This window comes from Dromiciops gliroides, chromosome 3 (genome assembly GCF_019393635.1).
Source record: "Dromiciops gliroides isolate mDroGli1 chromosome 3, mDroGli1.pri, whole genome shotgun sequence".
Classification (NCBI taxonomy): Eukaryota; Metazoa; Chordata; class Mammalia; order Microbiotheria; family Microbiotheriidae; genus Dromiciops; species Dromiciops gliroides.
This window is the reverse complement of record NC_057863.1, coordinates 460,026,655-460,046,158: the sequence shown is the minus strand read 5'-3', so window position 1 is coordinate 460,046,158 and position 19,504 is coordinate 460,026,655. Positions and strand designations below refer to the sequence as shown.

Below are 19,504 nucleotides of genomic sequence, written 5' to 3'. Positions count from 1 at the left end.
AGACCACATAGATGGACAATGAGTTGGGCCCAGAGTTGGATGGGAAGAGAAGGAAATGGATTGATTTCAGGAAATTATGGATTACCATTATTGAACTCAAGCTTCCCTGAAAGCAAAAGCCCATCAGTACAATACTAGCGTTTTACCAATGTTGGTATATGACATCAAGACAGAATGCCACTATGTCTGAAGAACTAAAAATGATTATCATATCAGTGCAGTGGAAAGGTTTGTGGTGGGTTAAGCAGGCCACAACATGAAACAAACATTCTCTGAAGAAAAGCAAGAGTAAAGGACATTATCCAAGGAATGGCATGACAGTAAGAGAAGAAAGGCTGGCCAAAGAAAAGATGACAAGTGGACAGCTAGAGTGCTCCACTGGTTTGAAACCCATTGTCAGCAGAAAATGAAGACTTCCTATATGTTGGTTGGATCTATTCTGCAAAATTTTGTGAGAACATAAACAAGAGCTGCACATAACAGAGTGGCATAGATAATATTCATTCTACATGGTTGGAAGAAACTAGCAAATCAATGACATTACAGATCCATTTGAGTATTTGACTTCCATAAAGGAGGTAGACAGAAAGCAAAAATTAGTAAAATCAGTATTCTTTTCTCCCTACTCCTAAAAGACTGATATTTGTTCTGGACAGGAAGGTGAATATGTATTTACAATAGCTAATAAATAAAGATGTTTCTTATGTTACCCTGTAGAATCATAAAATTAGCTTCCATATGGTTTGGCCAAAACAACCATCATTTTCCTTCTTCCTTCTTTCACCTCTTCTGTCATCTCATTTCAAACTGGACAAAAAAAGATAAAATTCACTTCCATTTTGGAAACTCCTGCAGATGGCAAATTTATACCTGGCTAAAGAGAGAGAATGAGAGAGAAAGAGAGAGAGGGAGGGAGGGAAGAAGGAAGAGAGCAGAAAAGAGATAGACATATGAATAATTGAAAACTAAGAGAGTATGTGGTTTTTTCCCTTTTGTTCTGGTTCTTCCTTCATAACATGACTAATGCGGAAATATTTTTTAACATGATTGTAATGTATAACCTATTTCAGATTGCTTGCTGTCTTAGGGCAGGGGGTGGGGTGAGATGGAAGGGAGAGAGAGAAAAAAAAATTTGGAAATCAAAATCTTGCAAAAATGTATGTTGAAAACTATCTTTACATGTAATTGGAAAAAACAAAAAACTAATAAAATTAAACACTAATAGAGTAATACTGCTGATAATACAAAAAATGGAGTGATGGATGTTTTATGAAGAAAACATCAAATAGATAAATCTGAAAGATCACCTAGTTCTATTACCAATTCTGTGAAATATCTCATTCTTCTTTGTTTTGTAATTAAGCTGTGAATACAGTAACTAAACAATCTATCTAGTTTGTAAACAAACTAAACAATCTATCCTGCTTATGGGGAAAAAACATGGAGAATTGAGGGAAAACTACTTAGCATTCTCAATTAGTTAGGTCCTTAGAATAAAATGCCTATTTTAAAATGTTTTGATTCTTCTGTGTTTGTTTCAAGTAGAAAAAGATTTAATAAAGCATATTTATGTGTCACATTTCTTCTTAGCTCATTTTTAAGCTATTTTATTAATAACTATAAGGGGGAAAAGTTATTGAGGTACTATTCAAAATAAAAGACAACATAAAGACAAGATCAGCCAAAAGTTGCCCTGCCAGCACTGAACTTCAAAGTAGGGTTTCAGGGCTGTACTTTGGGTACTTAAATACTGTACTGTATATCTTTGAGGTAGAGCAAAGGAAAAACAACAAAGCAAAAAAAAATTCACAATTTTTTAAAAGATTCGTTTTTAACGCCAAATATCACTTATACTTTGGAGTCTTCTTTTACACATAGTTGAGAAATGGTCTTCTTAACACGCAGAGCTGTCAATCGAGCTGCCCCATTTGCATACCAACACTCCCTCATTATTCTACCCATTACTCGGAGTGCCTTGAAAAGAAGAAGAATGTTACATTATTATTATTTTTGGCTAGCAGCAGAAAAGGAAAAAGATAATAAAACCAATGAAATGAAATTAAGCTTTGATGAACAAACAGTAAACATGAGACTATAATTAGAGTTAAATTAAAACTAAATCATGTACCCAAATGTAAAAAAATAATTCCACCTACATACATAGCTTCTTATCTACAGAAAAATGAATTTCTCATTTAAAATTCAAACTACTGGACTGGAAATTCAATTGAGTTCTACTTTTCAACTATTTGATGAGCAAGTCAGGTTGAGGTTCACATACAGAAGTTCAAGTAAAATGTTTGAGATCAAGAGATGAGAGAACCATAAATAAGGAAAATAGTTGAGCTTTTTAAAAAAAAGAATCAAACATTCAGCCACATAAAATAATTGCTATAAAATAAACCATTGTGGAGATTTATTGTAGCCATAGTAGCAGTTGTAGTAGGCAGATAGATGGCTTAGTGGATATAGTGATGGGCTTAAAGCCAGGGAAACCCAACTTGAAATCTTCCCTCAGAAACTTAATATTATGTCACCCTGAGAAAAGTTGCTAATTCTTCCTTAGCTTCATTTTCCTCCCCTGTAAAATAAAGGTTTGGGATTCAATGGCCTCTAAGGCCCCTTTCCATTCAAAATCTATTATTCCAAACTGGACCAATTCCAAATCCAGAAAGAAACAAATAGCTCTGAATTATTAAAGGATTGATAAGCAGTTTGTGGATTATCCTTTTCTCTTCCACAAAGGAGTTACTAAGAATATTTACTATCTTTACTGGAAATAGAAACAGAGAAAATAAATTGGAGTAGAAGGGATTCAGGTTAGATACACAGGGAAGAAATAGATCAAATATGAGTACTCAAAAGAAACTACAATAGGATAGACACTAATAATTCTGAGTGGTGATTCCAGCCTAGATTGATAGGTATGATTATAAATGACATTTGAAAATTCCTCTCAGAACAAATATGATTTGTGTACTTGCAAAGCAAATTTATCATAGATAATTATGATAGATAGATGATAGATAGATAGATAGATAGATAGATAGAGAGAGAGAGAGAGAGAGAGAGAGAGAGAGATAGATAGATAGATAGATAGATAGATAGATAGATATAGATAGATAGATAGATGGATAGAGGCAGAAAAAATAATGCTTACCTCACAACTTTGCCATTGGTTTGGTATATTTGGTCTATATTTCTGTTCACAAACAACTTTCCTCATGTCCTCTATTGAGGGATCTGAAGGCACCATGTCATAGAAAGGCAATTGGTACTCTTCAGTGATTCCTATCAGGAATTTGAAGAAGAAATTGTGAAATCTCATGTGAATGACATATAAAGGTAGGTTATTTTTTTTTTAGATTATAACTTTTATGCCATTGTAGTAAACGAGGAAAGGCTTAATAATTCACGAATCAGGAACAGCTAGGTGGTACAGTGGATAAAGAACCAGCCCTGGATTCAGGAGGACCTGAGTTCAAGTCCGGCCTCAGACACTTGACACTCACTAGCTATGTGACCCTGGGCAAGTCATTTAACCCTCATTGCCCCACCCCCCCCCAAAAAATCAAATAAATAAATAAATCATGGATCACAATAGAAACAAAGATAACTGGGGGTTTTTTAGGTTTTTTTTCTTTTTTTAAAGATAACTGTTTTTTAACAAAATTGAAAACAAAATTTTTATAGCAGTATACTGCCCAAACCTCTTTGCTGACCTCTAATCTCACATCTCTAAGTGCCTCCCAGATATTTTAACTGATTTTCCAGTATACATCCTAAACTCAACATGTTCAAAACAGAACTCATTATCTTTTCTTCTAAATCCTTTCCCTCCTACCTTCCCTTTTACTGTAGAGGGCAATATCCTCTCCTAGTCTCTCAGACTCATGATGTAGGTGTCATCCTCAACTCCTCACTCTCACCCCCATACCCAATTTGTTGCCAATACCTGTTGATTTCACCTCTACAACATCTCTCAAATATGTGTCCCTACTCTTTTCCGATACTTTCACCACTCTGGTGCATGCCCAAAGCACCTCATGCCTGGATTATTGTATTAGCCTGCTGGTGGGTCTACCTGCTTCAACTCTCTCCCTACTTTAGCCCATCCTCCATTCAGCCACCAAAGTGATTTTCCTAAAACACAGGCCTGATCATGTCACTCTCCTACTCAGTAAACTTCAGTGACTCCCTAGTACCTCCAGGATCAAATGCAAAAATCCTTTGCCATTCAAAGCCCTTTATAATCTAGTCCTCTTCTAACTTTTCAGTCTTATTGTGACTTACTCTCCAACACATACTCTTATTCCATGAACAACACAATCCATTTCTTTACTCCATATATTTTCTATGGCTGTCCTCCATGCCTGTAATTCTCTCCTTCTTCATTTCTGCACACTGGCTTCCCTTGCTTCCTTTAAATCTCAACTATAATCCTATTTTCTACAATCCTACCTATCTACTAATCTTTCCCAATTCCTTTTATTTCTAGTGCCTTTTCTTTCTTATTTATTTCCTGTGTAAGGTCTGTACATATTTCTTTGCTTGTGATCTCCCTCATTAGATTGTAAGCTCCTTGAGGTTAGGGATTGTCTTTTGCCTTTTCTTTTGATATTCCAGCACTTAACATAATGCCTAGCTCATTGTAGGTGCTTTAAAATATTGACTGATTGAAAAATTCTTGTTCAGTTATGGTCTTTTCATCTGGAATGCTTGAAAGCCATTTAGTCTATTAATGATTTCTTTTCCTCCTGTAGTGGTATACTCATCTTTGCAGGGTAAATAATTCTTGGTTGTCAACCTATGCCTTTTCCCTTTGGGGATATTTTAAGGAAGCTCTCTCATTTATGGTAGAAATTTCCAGAGCTTCTGTGAGCTTAACTTGGTATTTGAACTCCTTTCAAAATGGTTGCAAAATTTTGTTTCATTATTATTATGATTATTATTATGATGATGATAGTGGTGGTGGTGATGGTGATGTAATGATGATGATGCAAGGAAACTCTGGATTTGGGCTATGGCATTGCTGAATTATTGCTTTGGGAGCCTCTTTCAAGAGGTAATCAGTGGATTCTTTCTATCTTCACTTTGCCCTTTGGTTCTAAAAGATTTAGGCAGTTTTGATTTATGACTTCTTAGAACAGAGTATCAGGGTTTTTCTTTTTGCTATTAGTCATGGTTTTCAGGGTGTTTAATGATTCTTAAATTATATGTATGACTGTTCTAAATGTTTTTATATTAGATATAGTTTACATTTTTTTCTATTTTTATTCTTTAGATACCATACTAATTTTTTTTGATGTCTCACAGAGTCACTAATTTCTTTTCATTACTTGGTTAAGCTTTACCATCTTCTGCTATAAGTTATTTATTATCCTTCCAATTCTTTTCTTCTGGAGTTTTAATTAATTTTTTAAAATCTCTTGCTCGATTTCATTAGTGTTTCTGGAATTTTGCTAATTTGCCTTGGTTCTTAAAGGTTGGGTCCAGGGCCAGAGTCTGATCTTACTGCATTTGTGGGTGAGACAGTTGACATTAGTTGGTCTTGCCTCATGTTACCTGGGTTATTATGCTGGTCACAAACCCTTGGAGTTAGACACCCCACCTAAATATTTGAGGTTCAGAGCAGAGGTTCAGGGCCAAACTTGAAGCCCCTTTTTCCTGTGCTGTCCTAATCTTTGCACTATTACTCTCCAGATTTTCCAAGGTTCCTTTCCTTGGACCAATCTGTGGCTTTCTTAGAGAGGTCATCCACCCTTTCTGCCTCTGGACACAAAGTCCTGTGGGCTCCATGTATCTCTGGCCTGTCTCTGCTCATGCTGGAAGGTTGTTATCTTGTTTGCCTACATTGGTAATGGTTTTGCTGATGACCACCTTTCCTATGCCTGTGAATTTCTGTGCAGTTCTATGGTAGAAAAAGTCATTTACTATAGCTCCTCATTTGATTTATTGATCACTATTTCATCTGGCATGAATTTCACATTTTTTTCAGGAGTAAATAAGTGGGATCTAATTGTGCTTAAAATTATAAATATCAAAAAAACTTATGGTTTTATTTGATAATCACTTTTATTTTAAGTTTACAATGTTTAAAATTATACTTTTTATTCTTTTTTAAATGTGTTTCCTAACTTTTTTTATTTCTACATAACTGAGCAAAGGAATGGAAGAAGAGCAGTAGTGGACAGCATGCCAGTGTCCAGGAAGGGTTATCAAGCTGATATATAAAAAATAAACAAAAATCTTTGAGATATATTTATGTGTTATTTTGTACTGTAGTCATTTGTACATATGTTATATTCCCTGGCCTATAATCTCTGTAATAGCAGGAGCCATATCTTATGTCAACATTTATCTCATCAAGTTCATAGTACACTATTTTCAAAAAAAAATAAGGTGCTGACTTAATGTTTCTTGAATTGTACTGAATTAGCAATATGGTGTCAAAGGATATTTTGTTGAATGGGTAGCATGAGTTCAATGTGCTAGGGGAAGTTTTTTAAATTACAAAACTCTCTTAACTTTTTGTTGTTCAGTCATTTCAGTTGTGCCCAGTTCTCCATGATCCCATTTGGGCTTTTTTTGCAAAGATATTAAAGTGGTTTGCCATGTTTTCCTCCAGCTCATTTTACAGATAAGGAACTGGGACAAACAGGGTTAAGAGACTTGCCCAGGGTCACACAGGTAGTTAAGTGTATGAGGCCAAGACCAGTGCTCTATCCACTGTACCACCTAGCTGCCTTAACTTAGGTATATTTTTAAAGCAATTAGAAAATAATATTTCATAAGACCTAAGAGTAAAACGTAATTACCTCCAACTGAACATCTCCGTGCTATCTCCCAATACACCAAGCCAAGAGAATATATGTCAGCACGTTTGAAGGATTCAAAGATATTCATATTCATTGTATCATCAAGCACCTCAGGAGCCATATACCTTTAACAAGAATATATTTATATATTAGATTGTACATACAGACTTTCTAGAAGTTTAGAAAAATGCTGATGTAGCTATGAATTAGTATAATCTTTTCAGAAAAAAAGATGGAAATAAGACAATAAATTACTCAGAATTCACAAGAGGTAGGGGAACAGCCACTAATTAAAACTAGCATTTGCTAGGTAAGCATCATGATTCAAGTCTCAGAATCTCTCAATCAGGAAGAGGGTCAGAGGGGACCAGGGAAACTAATTATTATTAGAACAGAGGAGCTTTGGTGTTACCCATACATTCTAGAAATTCACCCAGTGCTGGAGATTAGAATGGGAGTTTTTGATTCAAGGGAAAGCGTAATTCCTCAGGGTTTTGATCAAAGAATTCAAAAGACATCACAAGAGTTGGCATTAAGGGGTAAGGGGCTTCTTGGCTTCCACATATTTTTATATATCTTCAAGCTTTTTGGTCAAGTTCTGAGGCAGATAAATTATGATTACATTATCAAATTTAATTCCAAGAAAAAATTCAATCATGACAATAGTAGCAGCAGAGTCTGGGCTTCTGACCCAATGATCTCACTACAAGAATTATTAAAATAATTTTTAGATTCTTTACAATAAAGTATTAAAAATTATTTTACTTAAAATAGTAAAAAATAGAAGCGATTGCATATTTCTATTATTTGGAAATGGGTGAACACATTGGTATATGCACATACGTGTATATGCTATTATACCATAAAAATGACAAAAATGAAGACTATGAGGATATATGGAACAAACATATTAAGCAATGCAGAGAGGAGAGGATAGAATATAAGCACAGAAAATGGTAACAAAAATATTATAACAATAGCAACAGCAACAAAATAAGAAATAAAAATCAGGAAAAGTGGGATAGGGAAATAACATTATTTTTTGGTTTAAGTTACTACATTTGTTTTGTGCTTTTGTTTGTTTGTTTTGTAGCAAATATTTATTTTATTTTTTTCTAGTTACATGTAAGGGTAGTTTTCAACATTCATTTTCATAAGCTTTAGAGTTACAAATTTTTCACCCTCCCTCCCTTTCTTCCCCCACAAGACAGCAACCATGTTATATATGTACAATCCACAAGTGTTCTTTTTATCAGTTCTTTATATGGGTGTGGATAGTATGCTTCATCATCAGTCCCTTGGGATTGTCTTGGATCATTGTATTGCTGAGAGTAGTTAAGTCATTCACAATTGCTCACTGAACAATACTGCTGTCACTATGTACAATGTCCTACCAGTTCTGCTCACTTCACTATACATCAGTTCATGGGTCTTTCTGGGTTTTTCTGGGATCATCCTGTTTGACATTTCCCAGAGCACAATACCATTCCACTACAATCATATACCACAGCTTCTTCAGTCATTCCTCAATTGATGGACATTCCCTTGATTCCCAATTCTTAGCCACAACAAAGAGTTGCTATAAATATTTTTGTACAATTTCCTCCCCTTTTCTCTTTTTCATGATTACTGTTGTTAACTGTTTCCCTTCCATCCTATTGCCTTCCCCATGATATTTATTCTATTATCCATCTTCTTTCATCCTATCACTCTTCAAAAGGAATTTGCTTCTGTCTGTACCCTCCCCCAATCTGCCCTTCCTTCTTTCACCCCTCTCTCTTTATCCCTTTCCCCTCCTATTTTCCTGCAGGGTTAGAGAGATTACTCCACCCAATTCAGTGTGTATGTTATTCCCTTCTTGAGCCAATTCTGATGAAATTGAGGTCTTTGAGCCAATTCTGATGAGTGTTAGGCTCATTTACTGCCCAGATTAAATAGATTACTCCACCTAATTGGGTATGTGTGTGTTAATCCCTCCTTGAGGTAAATCTAATGACATTAAGGTCTTTGAGCCTTTTCTGATGAGTGAAAAATTCATTTACTGCCCTGCTCCTCCCCCCCACTCCATAAGCTCTTTCCTTGTTTCTTTCATGTAGGATTTCACCTCATGCTACATCTGCCCTTCCCCCTCCCCCAATGCATTCCAGTCACCCCTCAATTTAACCCTACAGATGTCATCATGGGGCAGCTAGGTGACACAGTGGACAAAGCATCCACCCTGGACCCAGGGGGATCCCAGACAAAACCTAGCCTCAGACACAAAACTGTCACCCAATGCAGGACCCCAGGTATGTCACCCAACTCCAATTTTTTATGGTTCTCTAAGGTCTTGTATTTGAAAGACAAATTTGCCATTCTGTTCAGGTCTTTTTATCACAAATACCTGAAAGTCCTCTTTTTCATTAAAGTCAAATTTTTTCCTCTGAAAGATTATAATCATTTTTTCTGGGTAGGTGATTCTTGGTTATAATCGCAATTCCTTTACCCTCTGGAATATCATATTCCATGCCCTCCCGTCCTTTGATTTAGAAGCTACTAGAATTTGTACTATCCTGACTGGGGCTCCACAGTACTTGAATTCTTTCTTTTTGGCAGCTTTCAATATTTTCTCCTTGACCTGAAAGCTATGGAATTTGGCTATAATATTCCTGGGAGTTTTCCTTTTGGGATCTCTTTTTGGAGGTGATTGGTAGATTCTTTCAATTTCTATTTAACTTCTGATTCTAGAATACCAGGGCAATTTTCTCTGACAATTTCCTGGAAGATGATGTCTAAGCTCTTTCCTTGATCATGGTTTTCAGGTAGACCAATAATTTTCATGTTATCTCTCCTGGACCTATTTTCCAGATCAGCAGTTTTTCCAAGAAGATATTTCACATTGCCCACTATTTTTTTATTCATTTTGTATTTACTTTATTGTATCTTGGTTTCTCATAAAGTCACTAGCTTCCATTTGTTCAATCCTAATTCTTAAGCAATTATTTTCATCAGAGAGTTTTTGTACCTCCTTTTCCATTTGGCCAATTTGGCTTTTCAAGCTGTTGACTTTTTTCTCATGTCTTTCCTGCATCACCCTCATTTCTCTTTCCATTTTTTTCCTCTACCTCTCTAACTTTATCTTCAAAGTCCTTGTTGAGTGCCTCTATGGTCTGAGAACAATTAATATTTTTCTTGGAAGCTTTAAATATAGGGGCCCTGACATTGACATCTTCCTCTGAGGGTGCACCTTGGTCTTCCTTGTCACTAAAGAAACTTTCTATGGTCCTCACTTTTCTCTGTCTGCTCAACTTGCCTTTCTTTTACTTGACTTTCAGCTCCTTAAAGTAGGGCACTGTTTCCAGGCTGCACTGTCTCAAGCTTCAGAAGTCCCAGGTGGTATGATTTAAGGATGATCAGGTTCTTCACTCACCTGGCCTGTTCCCTGGTCTGTAGATGACCCCAGACCAACTTGATAACCAGCTTTGTGTGTTGTGGTTGTCAGCTCCAAGGAGCCTGTGTCCCTCCTCCACCTGGGCCACTGCTTCTCAAGTCTACCTCCTGGTTCTCAGCAGGGGTGACAAACCCAAGTTCTGCCTCAGCACCAGCATAGACTCCTGTAATCTTCCCTCTGCCAAGGGCTCAGCCCTCTCCCCAGACTGTGAGCTTAGTTCCAGATGACACTGATGCTGAGGCTGTTTCAGAGGCTCTGGGGTTCTCCTTCTCTGGTGAGGCCTTTCTGGGACTGGGTCTGTGTCAGGGTGACTGTGGGGTTGGGCTCAACTCCTGTCTCAGCACAGCAGCTCCCTCCTTCTGACCTTCCAAGCCATTCTTGGTTAAAAGATGATTTCAGCACATTTTTCTGTGGGCTTTGCTGCTCCAGGTATTGTCCTATGCCATTATTTGACTGCCTTTGTTTTTAGCAAACTGCCAATATCTTAGAGATGATGGTTAAAGTAATGAACACTTTTAATTCTGCCAGGTTTTGTTGATGATTATTAAGAATGGAAATATTCTTTAAATTGGCATTCTTTTATTCTTTCTCTTTGATTGAAAGTTTCATACTGATTAGAATACTCAGATGTTGCTCGTATACTGATGTTTGTATGTGAGTGCCAGTGTTGGACAGAAAGTTGAGTCCAAGAAGAGTCATTGCCACAGTATTCCATTTATGCGTAGAACTCAACAAACAAGCACAAAGCCAGTCTTGTATGTAAAAGCTGGCAGCACCAGATAGAATAATTGGAGACTGACAGGAATGGGGAGTTTGAATGAAGAAGATTAGTATACACCTAAGATAAGGAGAGTTGTGGGGAAAAAAAAAAAACCAAATGCTACTGACTGAACATTCGTAGTGCAAGTTACAACTGGGTGGACCAGAGTATATTCAATATCCCAGTATATAAACCAATGACCCAATAAATACATAACAGGGAAATATTATACAGACATAACATTCTCATCCACAAATACAAACTCTGATCTACACCATCCAAAAGCTCCAAGAAGATAACAGCCTTGGCAGCCAAGTAAACTTGCAATAACATCCTTAGGGGATTATGAATTTCAAGCCTAGGGGAATTCACCTGAGGAAGTTGCTTGGTTTTGTAGACTCCCCAGAAGATTCAATAAGAACTCAAGCTATTTAATTTACTTTGAAGGATCTTGAACAACTAATGGAAATGTTTTTATTGCTTTTAATTTCAAAATAAATGGAAGACCCTAAAGTTCAACCCAGTGGTTGAACAGAGCTTAAAAGGAAAAGGAGCTCACTGATAACTTAGGACAGGGCTTTCTGAATTTTTCCACTCATGTCTCCTTTTCACCCAAGAAGTTTTTACACAACTCTAGGTGTATAAGTATATAAAATAGGCATGCATGACCTTTTACCATTGACAACTTTTTCACATCCCCCACATTCAGATGCTTGACCCCATATGGGGTGCAACCCACAGTTTAAGACATTTTGACCTAGGATGACTTTATCTTTTGAGTATTGTCATCAAAGAGAGTCCAGAATACTCAGTGTGTCTTTAATAAGAAGGCATAGCCCAAAAAGTGTGCAGAGGTGATTTGTTTGTATATCCCTTGTTACCTTTACTGTCAATGAGAATATGTATTAAAACACATACAATTTAGAGTGTTTATATATACTAAGGAATTTAACTATACAGTGGAGAGGTATTGTGGCATAGGCATTAGAGAACTGGCCTTGAAGCCCAGAAGACAAATTTAATTCCCACTTCAGACACATACAAGCTGGGTGACCCTAGGCAAGTCACTTACTCTTTATGTGCCATAGACAACTCACTAAGATAATAAACTGTCCAGAAGATGCTGAACTGAAATAAGAGTAATTTCCTCCCCAGGAATTCCCTAAACTAGTGAAATCACAGATCCAGTCCCTATACTACCCCATCTCTAATCCCTGGTAGCCACATCTAGTTAGAAGAAAATAATAGTAAGGATTAACATACACACTCAATTGGGTGAAGTAATCTATCTAACCCTGCAGGAAAATAGGAGGGGAAGGGGATAAGGAGGGAGGGGTGAAAGAAGGGAGGGCAGATTGGGGGAGGGGACAGACAGAAGCAAATCCCCTTTGAGGAGGGATAGGGTGAAAAAAGATAGATAATAGAGTAAATATAGTAGGGAAGGGGATAGGATGGAGGGAAACAGTTAACAATAGTAACTGTGAAAATGAGAAATGGAAAAATAATGTGAAAAAATGTTTATAGCAACTCTTTGTGGTGGCTAAGAATTGAAAATCAAAGGAATGCCCATCAAATGAGGAATGACTAAACAAGCTGTGGTATATGATTGTAATGGAATATTATTGTGCTATAAGAAATGACAAGCAGAATGATTTCATAAAAGCCTGGAAAGACATATAAACTGATGTATAGTGAAGTGAGCAGAACAAGGAGAACAATGTGCACAGTGACATTATTGTTCTATGAGCAATTGTGAATGACTTAACTACTCTCAACAATACAATCATCCAAGACAATCCCAAAGGAATAATGATAAAGCATACTATCTACCCCCAGAGAAAGAACTGATATTGATTGAACATAGACTGAAGCATGCTATTTTGCATTTTCTTTCTTTTTTTTTTACTTGAGTGTTTTTGTATAAAATTACTAATATGGTAATGTTTTGCATAATTTTACATGTATAGCTTATATCTGATTGCTTACCACCTCCGGAAGGGGGAAGGGTGGGGAGGGAGGGAATGAGAAAGGGATAGATTTGGAACTCAAATATGTGTGTGTGTGTGTAAAGAAAATTATAATGTTTACATGTGTATAACATGTATCTGCTTACTGCCTCAGGGAGGGGGGAAGGGATGGGAGGAAGGGATTGAATTTGGAATTCACAACTAAATAAAAATGTTTAATAAAAAAAGAAGGAAATATAATAGGTTAGAGGAAATTTCTCTCTTTCCAGGGCTTGGGGTAATCCCTGTCCCACCTCCTACTCACAAGGCATTGCACTGGCCTGCTATTCATAAGTATGTGATCTTCACAATCTGATGTTCAACAGTCAGATTGTTATCTAATTGTGGGGGGAAATCTTAATCCCTCTATGGGATTTGTCCTACCTCTTTGTCCCCACTCTGGGATTTTGAGGGATGTCAATTGTGTTCAGTACTGAATCATGCTTCACAGCTAGTCCTAAGTCTGCAATGGCACAGGCTTCACATTTTTTCACTAAAATATTCTTTGATTTTAGATCTCGATGAGCAATTGCAGGTTTGCCTATGAAGCACAAAGAAAAACAAATAATGTATCTTTCCACATAGGGAAAGGATTATCAATTCAGACTTATTTACAGAATATTATCTGAACAAAATAATTATTATCTTTATTTCCACATGAGAAAATAGCAAATATTATAATACAAAAGAAAGTCATAAATTCCATTCAGTCCTCCGCAGACACTAAGCAAAAGACTAATAGTAAAGGACCAATAAAGACTTTTCAACTCATACAGCTTCTTTCCCTCAGACTCTAGCCTTTCCATGTGCATTAAACTTTCATATATTTTTGTTAGGGGGTGGAGAGACAATGAGAATTATTTAGTTTTGTAATACACTATATTTTCAGCATCATAAATTACATTCCTACATTATCCTTCAGTATGTTAAAATTATTCATATACTCTATGTAAAGAACAATTGACTACAAAGGAAAAAGTATACTAAGCATGCAGAAGGAACCAGCTGGGAATTAATAATTTACTATGGACAGTATATAAAGTGAGTAAAGTTTAAGAATTGAGTTGATTTCATTATGAAAAAATGGATCTTTAGGTTCATTTAGTAGCCTTAAATAATGTTTAATTCAATAAACAAGCTAATTCAATGGTTTTTGATATGTTAAGACATTTTCATTCCAAATTTTCAGTAAGAAAAAAAATTCAAAGTGCAAAATATACCTTGTGTTCCTACTATCTCCATATGTAGATGGGCCAGACCACTGGCTACTGAAAGTGCCAATCGGATCATGCCATCCACTGTCACTGTGTTTCTATTTAAATAGTCATACAAAGAGCCCTGCTCATGGTATTCAGAAACAAGCCACAACTGAGTCCAAGTTCCATTATCTAAAAAGGGGGGAAAAAGATCCTTATTGGAGTAAAAAGGCAAATGGAAAAGTCCAAAGCACAATCAAACTAAACTGAATTATTAGCAAAGCCATGGTAATGCTTCCATTGATGGTTACACGTAAAGCTGTTCATGTACATTCTCTGTACACCTCACCAGCACATTATGCAGTAAGTCATCTGGTATAAATCCAAACCATAGGACATTCCCTTCTGCCTTTACCCTACACCATTTGTAGTCCACTAAAGACCGGTGCAAATAACAACCAAGTTGTAGGGGGGAAAATGCTGGCTCAGTTTATTAGTAGAAGTTTATTCAAGTCTATAAATTCTGTCCTAAAGTACTTTCAGCTTTGAAGAAGAAAGGTAGGTGCAGCTAAGTGGCCCAGGGGATAAAGCACCAGCCCTGGATTCATAAGGACCTGAGTTCAAATCCAGCCTCAAGCATTTACTAGCTGTGTGACCCTAGGCAAGTGACTTAACCCTCATTACCCTAACAAGAAGAAGACGAAGGAGGAGGAGGAGGAGGAGGAGGAGAAGAAGAAGAAGGAGAAAGGCAATACCAATAAGTATAGAAATATACATTATATGTTTATACAAATTATTACTGGAGCGAAAAGTTTTGTCATTCCTAGTTTCAAGGTATTGTTTCACTACATGTTTACCAACTGAACTGGTTACTTTTTATATTTGTGGTCTCAAGAATCTTGGAATTAGTTCAAGCTGTGAATTCATAAACTATAATATGTATCATTTTTCTTTCTCTCTAGAAAGAGAAATGATTAATATTGTTATGCTTTCTACATAGTCCATCCACAGTCTTAAGGAAGCCAGTTCATCCCTGGCATCTAAGTAAGTCCTAGGCTATTGTGACCTGTTCCATTCTGAAAAGCAGTCAGCTATGTGACAACCATTCACTATGCCAGTGGAGCTAATTAGATTATGTCTCATCCTAGAGGCTAAAGAGTTCTTTCCAAGCTATCTCTTCCAATAGACTACATTGACATTCACTCCAAGACAGAGAAATATAGTCTGCCTTCCTCAGCCCCTACCCAAGACTCTCTAATATTTTTCAAGGAAGTATTTGGTAAAACATTTGTGATTTGAAATCTTGCTATCTACAATGACTTCTAAAATAATCAATGTGATAAATTATTTTAGTCTGCCTAAGATTATCTACACAATTTTCTTCTTGCTACATTGATAGGTATGCTAAATGAATTTAATTGGTGATGCATGTAAAGTTCTTTGGAAATCTTAATACATTATCTAAGTGAGAGTTAGCATTATTATTATTACTATTTAGGGTCAAGCATGTGGGCATTAGTGTTTCAATCTAAGGTTGGGAGATGAAGGAGGTGATAGCATTTTATCTGAAAGTTATTTATTGTTTAAAAACACCTCACTTTGGGGACAGCTAGGTGGCACAGTGCATAGAGCACCAGCCCTGGATTCAGGAGGACCTGAGTTCAAATATGGCCTCAGACACTTAATACTTACTAGCTGTGTGACCCTGGGCAAGTCACTTAACCCCAATTGCCTCACCAAAAAAACAAACAAACAAACAAACAAACAAACAAAAAACCCCACCCCACTTTGAAGAGTTTGAATCAGTTTTTCAACTAAGGATACATAGAAGAAAAGACATGATTCTAGCCAATCTAAATTGCCAAATGATTACTGAACCGAAATCATTCTCAGTTTTTCTTTGACTCCTACTCACCCAAAATCAAAGTTTAGGAGGCACAGAAGGTAAAACACACAGAAATCATGATGAAGTAAATACAAATGTAGCCACAGCATAACATTCAGCTAAAGTCCTTTGGAAAATCTAGCTTTGAAGCATTATTTCACAATGAAATTGATATCAGGGGACAAAGGGACTGTCAATCCTCAATTATCAAGGATAATGGAGGATAGGAAAAGAATAGATGATTAAAGGTACAGATAATTGTTAAATATCCTATTAGTTAAAAACAACAACAAACTCTACCTTTCCAATTTTCTTCCAAAAGTACTATTTTTTTCTTTTTTTGGGGGGGGAAGGTGGGAGTAGGAAAAGGGAATTAGTGTGGATCTATGATTTCAACAGTGTGCAAAATTCCCCAATCCAGTTGGGTTATTCTCTATGTCCTTGAAAGTTGCCTGGGCATTGAGAAAATGTTTCAGGGTAGGAGGTGAACTTGCATCTACCTGACTCCGAGATCAGCTCTCCATAAGCTATACCAATTGGCCTCCTTAAACACTAATTATATGTTAGAAGTAATTATATACTTAAAATAAATTAATTCATTTTTTCCTTCTCCCTTTCATTTCCTGGCTTCTAAAGGAGATGCTAAGAAGCTATGAGATAAGGTCAAAATGGAATGTGTTGAATTCAAATCAGAGGATCTGGGTTCAAATCCCACTTCAGATACTCACTACCTAAGTGTCCCTTGGGAAAGTCACAATTTCTCTGGATTCTAGTTTACTTTTGTGTAAAATGAGAAGGTTGGACTATATGGACTCTGAGATCTCTTTCAGCTCTACATCTAAGATCCTATGAACTAAAAAACATGAAAGACAAAGAAATAAGACAGAGATAATCTATCACTTTTGAATAATCAGGAATAGGTCAATATTTTATGAACATTGTAATTAAAAACCATAAGGACTTTTCTTTTTCCTTGCAATGTCAAAAGCAATTTCAAAGTAGAAATAGATATTAAATTGATTCTAAAAATTCAACCAACTACAAACTATGTATTTATAAAAGCAAACAATTAAGATAATGCTAATTCGAAATTTCACTATCTTAAATTTTCTTGAAAGCCCTTTACCAAAGGTTTGGGATATTAAGGAGTTAATTTTCATTAGATTCTCCAGGTTCACTAGATAAAAGATATTCTACAAGTATAACATACAATATTATTACTGTCAGAGTGAATTCACTCTACTACATTTGACTTAAGTTTATTATATTGCTACCAAGTATTATCTCTTTGGTATAGGAAACAAATGTGATTTTTCTTTCATCCCACATATGTGAAAAAAATTGAAGACTTTTCTATTACATTAAAAAAGTGCTTGCTTTTACCTGAAAATATATTAAACAGGTTTACACAAAGTACTAAACTTAGCTGGAAATACCTTTGTTATCAGCAGCAATGAAGCCAAGGATGTTTTCATGTCGCAGCATAACTGTTTGGTAGATTTCTGCCTCACGAAACCAAGATCTTTCATCTCTTGAGGAAAATATTTTCACAGCCACATCTTCCCCACACCACCTGCCATGCCATACTTCACCAAATCTACCTTTTCCTACTATTTCCTGAAGTACAATTGTCCTTGCAATTGTTCTCTGAACCAATAAAGGTAAGCCTAAAAAGAGAGAGTTGGAATTTTTGGTGAAAACAAATATACATTAGAACATCTAAAACAAACATAATTACCATAATTTTAGTATAAAAAAGCAAAACATAGTTATAATATTTAATAACAGAATAATTGTCATTGTTGCACTCAATGTTAAACACTTTTAATTCAATGTCAATGTGTACTTGAAAATCATCCCAAAGCATCAAACATAAATTGTTTTTATGTACTCAGAATTAAATATTTCTCTTATATGGAACTTAACTTGAAATGTTCTTTCCTACCTTTTGACCCAAAGAGTTTTTTCTGGCCTACTTAAAATGATATAAACCTCTCTTCTTCTACCTATCTTACCTAGTCAGGAGAAGAAATGAAATAAGTGAAAATAGGTTGCTTTATGAATAACAAAATTTTAGAGTTGGAAAGAACATCAGAAATCAGCTTGAATCTAACCAAATATGCAAAAAAATGCCCACTACAACATGCCCAACATTTTCATCCAGTCTCTGCTTGAAGGTGTCCAGGAGAAAACCGCTACCTTCCAAAGGAGTCCATTCAATTTTTAGAAGAGGTCTAATTGATATCAAGCTTCTGTGCAATGTCTATCCATTATTTAGTCCTGCCTTTCGGTGTCAAGGGGAACAAGTCTCATCCTTTTCACATGACAGTCCTTTAAATACTATACAGTTATGATGTTCCCTGTTTCTTCTTGTCTCCAAATTAAACACACCTAATTCCTTAACTAATCCTTATATAATATGGATTGACTATTCATCAGCATCCTGTTAAATCTTCTCATCTAAAAAGCCATGCTTATGTGCATCATAGAGTAAAAGTACATTGTAAGAGAATGAAAGAGCACATTGTAAGGTCTTTAGAAACCAAAATAATATAATTATACATCTTAGAAGATGAAGGGCAAAATGCAATGCTCACATTGGGTTAATACTTCAAACTAATAGGAGAATACAAATATGGAAAAAGTCAAAGGGAATTTCTTTTCTATAATGAAGGTATACAGAACCTATATATTCTTGCATATTTTACATATTGAACTGATGTCAACTTTGATGATAGGATGGGGAGAGCCCTTGCCAATAACAGCCTTGTTTCTCCACTAGATATAAAAGATAACCAGTCCCTTGCTACTCTGACTCAAATGTTCACCTATATGTGGTCTCTTTATTACAAAGCTCACATCAATGTTTGTGTCTATCCAAGTTAAATACAATCCATAAAGTCAGCTTCTGTGGTTCTAAATGATTTATATAGCTCATTGAAGGGAGAATATCTTTATAATTACCAAATCAATAAGAATGATTTCCAGTAGTGAATCAAGATTATTTTTTAAAATCACATCACAGTCCTCTTTGCCAATGCTTCCTCACATCCTTACCCTTGAAGACCCAGTCAAATACACAAACAAGTTTTTAACAATAATAATAGCATTCATATATAGTGCATAAAGGTTCGCAAAGTACTTTACAAATATTATTTCCTTTTATTTTCACAACAGTCCTGGAAGGTAGACACATTTGTCACTCTCAATTTATAGATGAAGAAACAGACAGAAAGAGGGTAAGTGCATTGCCCAGAGTTACACAGTCAGTAAGTGTGTGAGACTGGATTTGAACTACTGTCCCCTCTGGTAGGCAGTCTTTCCTGATGCCCCTGGTCCTCTATCCCCCTCAAATTAGTTTGTACATATCTCTGTACATATTTTATCCTGAAAATTTTATCTTGGATGG

The 19,504-nt window shown here is 35.9% G+C and overlaps 1 protein-coding gene across 1 annotated transcript in view; it reads right to left on the bottom strand.

Annotated features, from left to right (window-relative positions):
- Positions 1 to 1,223: 1,223 nt before the first annotated feature.
- ACVR1C (activin A receptor type 1C) overlaps positions 1,224 to 19,504 on the bottom strand; it is a 103,690-nt gene continuing 85,409 nt past the window's right edge. Inside the window, exons 4-9 of the mRNA XM_043995343.1 lie at positions 17,532 to 17,762; positions 14,235 to 14,402; positions 13,399 to 13,555; positions 6,819 to 6,943; positions 3,161 to 3,291; positions 1,224 to 1,974 (exon numbers count right to left, since the gene is read on the bottom strand). Coding sequence (XP_043851278.1) covers positions 1,849 to 1,974; positions 3,161 to 3,291; positions 6,819 to 6,943; positions 13,399 to 13,555; positions 14,235 to 14,402; positions 17,532 to 17,762 — 938 coding nt within the window. The 3' untranslated portion in view covers positions 1,224 to 1,848. The remainder of the gene's footprint in view (positions 1,975 to 3,160; positions 3,292 to 6,818; positions 6,944 to 13,398; positions 13,556 to 14,234; positions 14,403 to 17,531; positions 17,763 to 19,504) is intronic.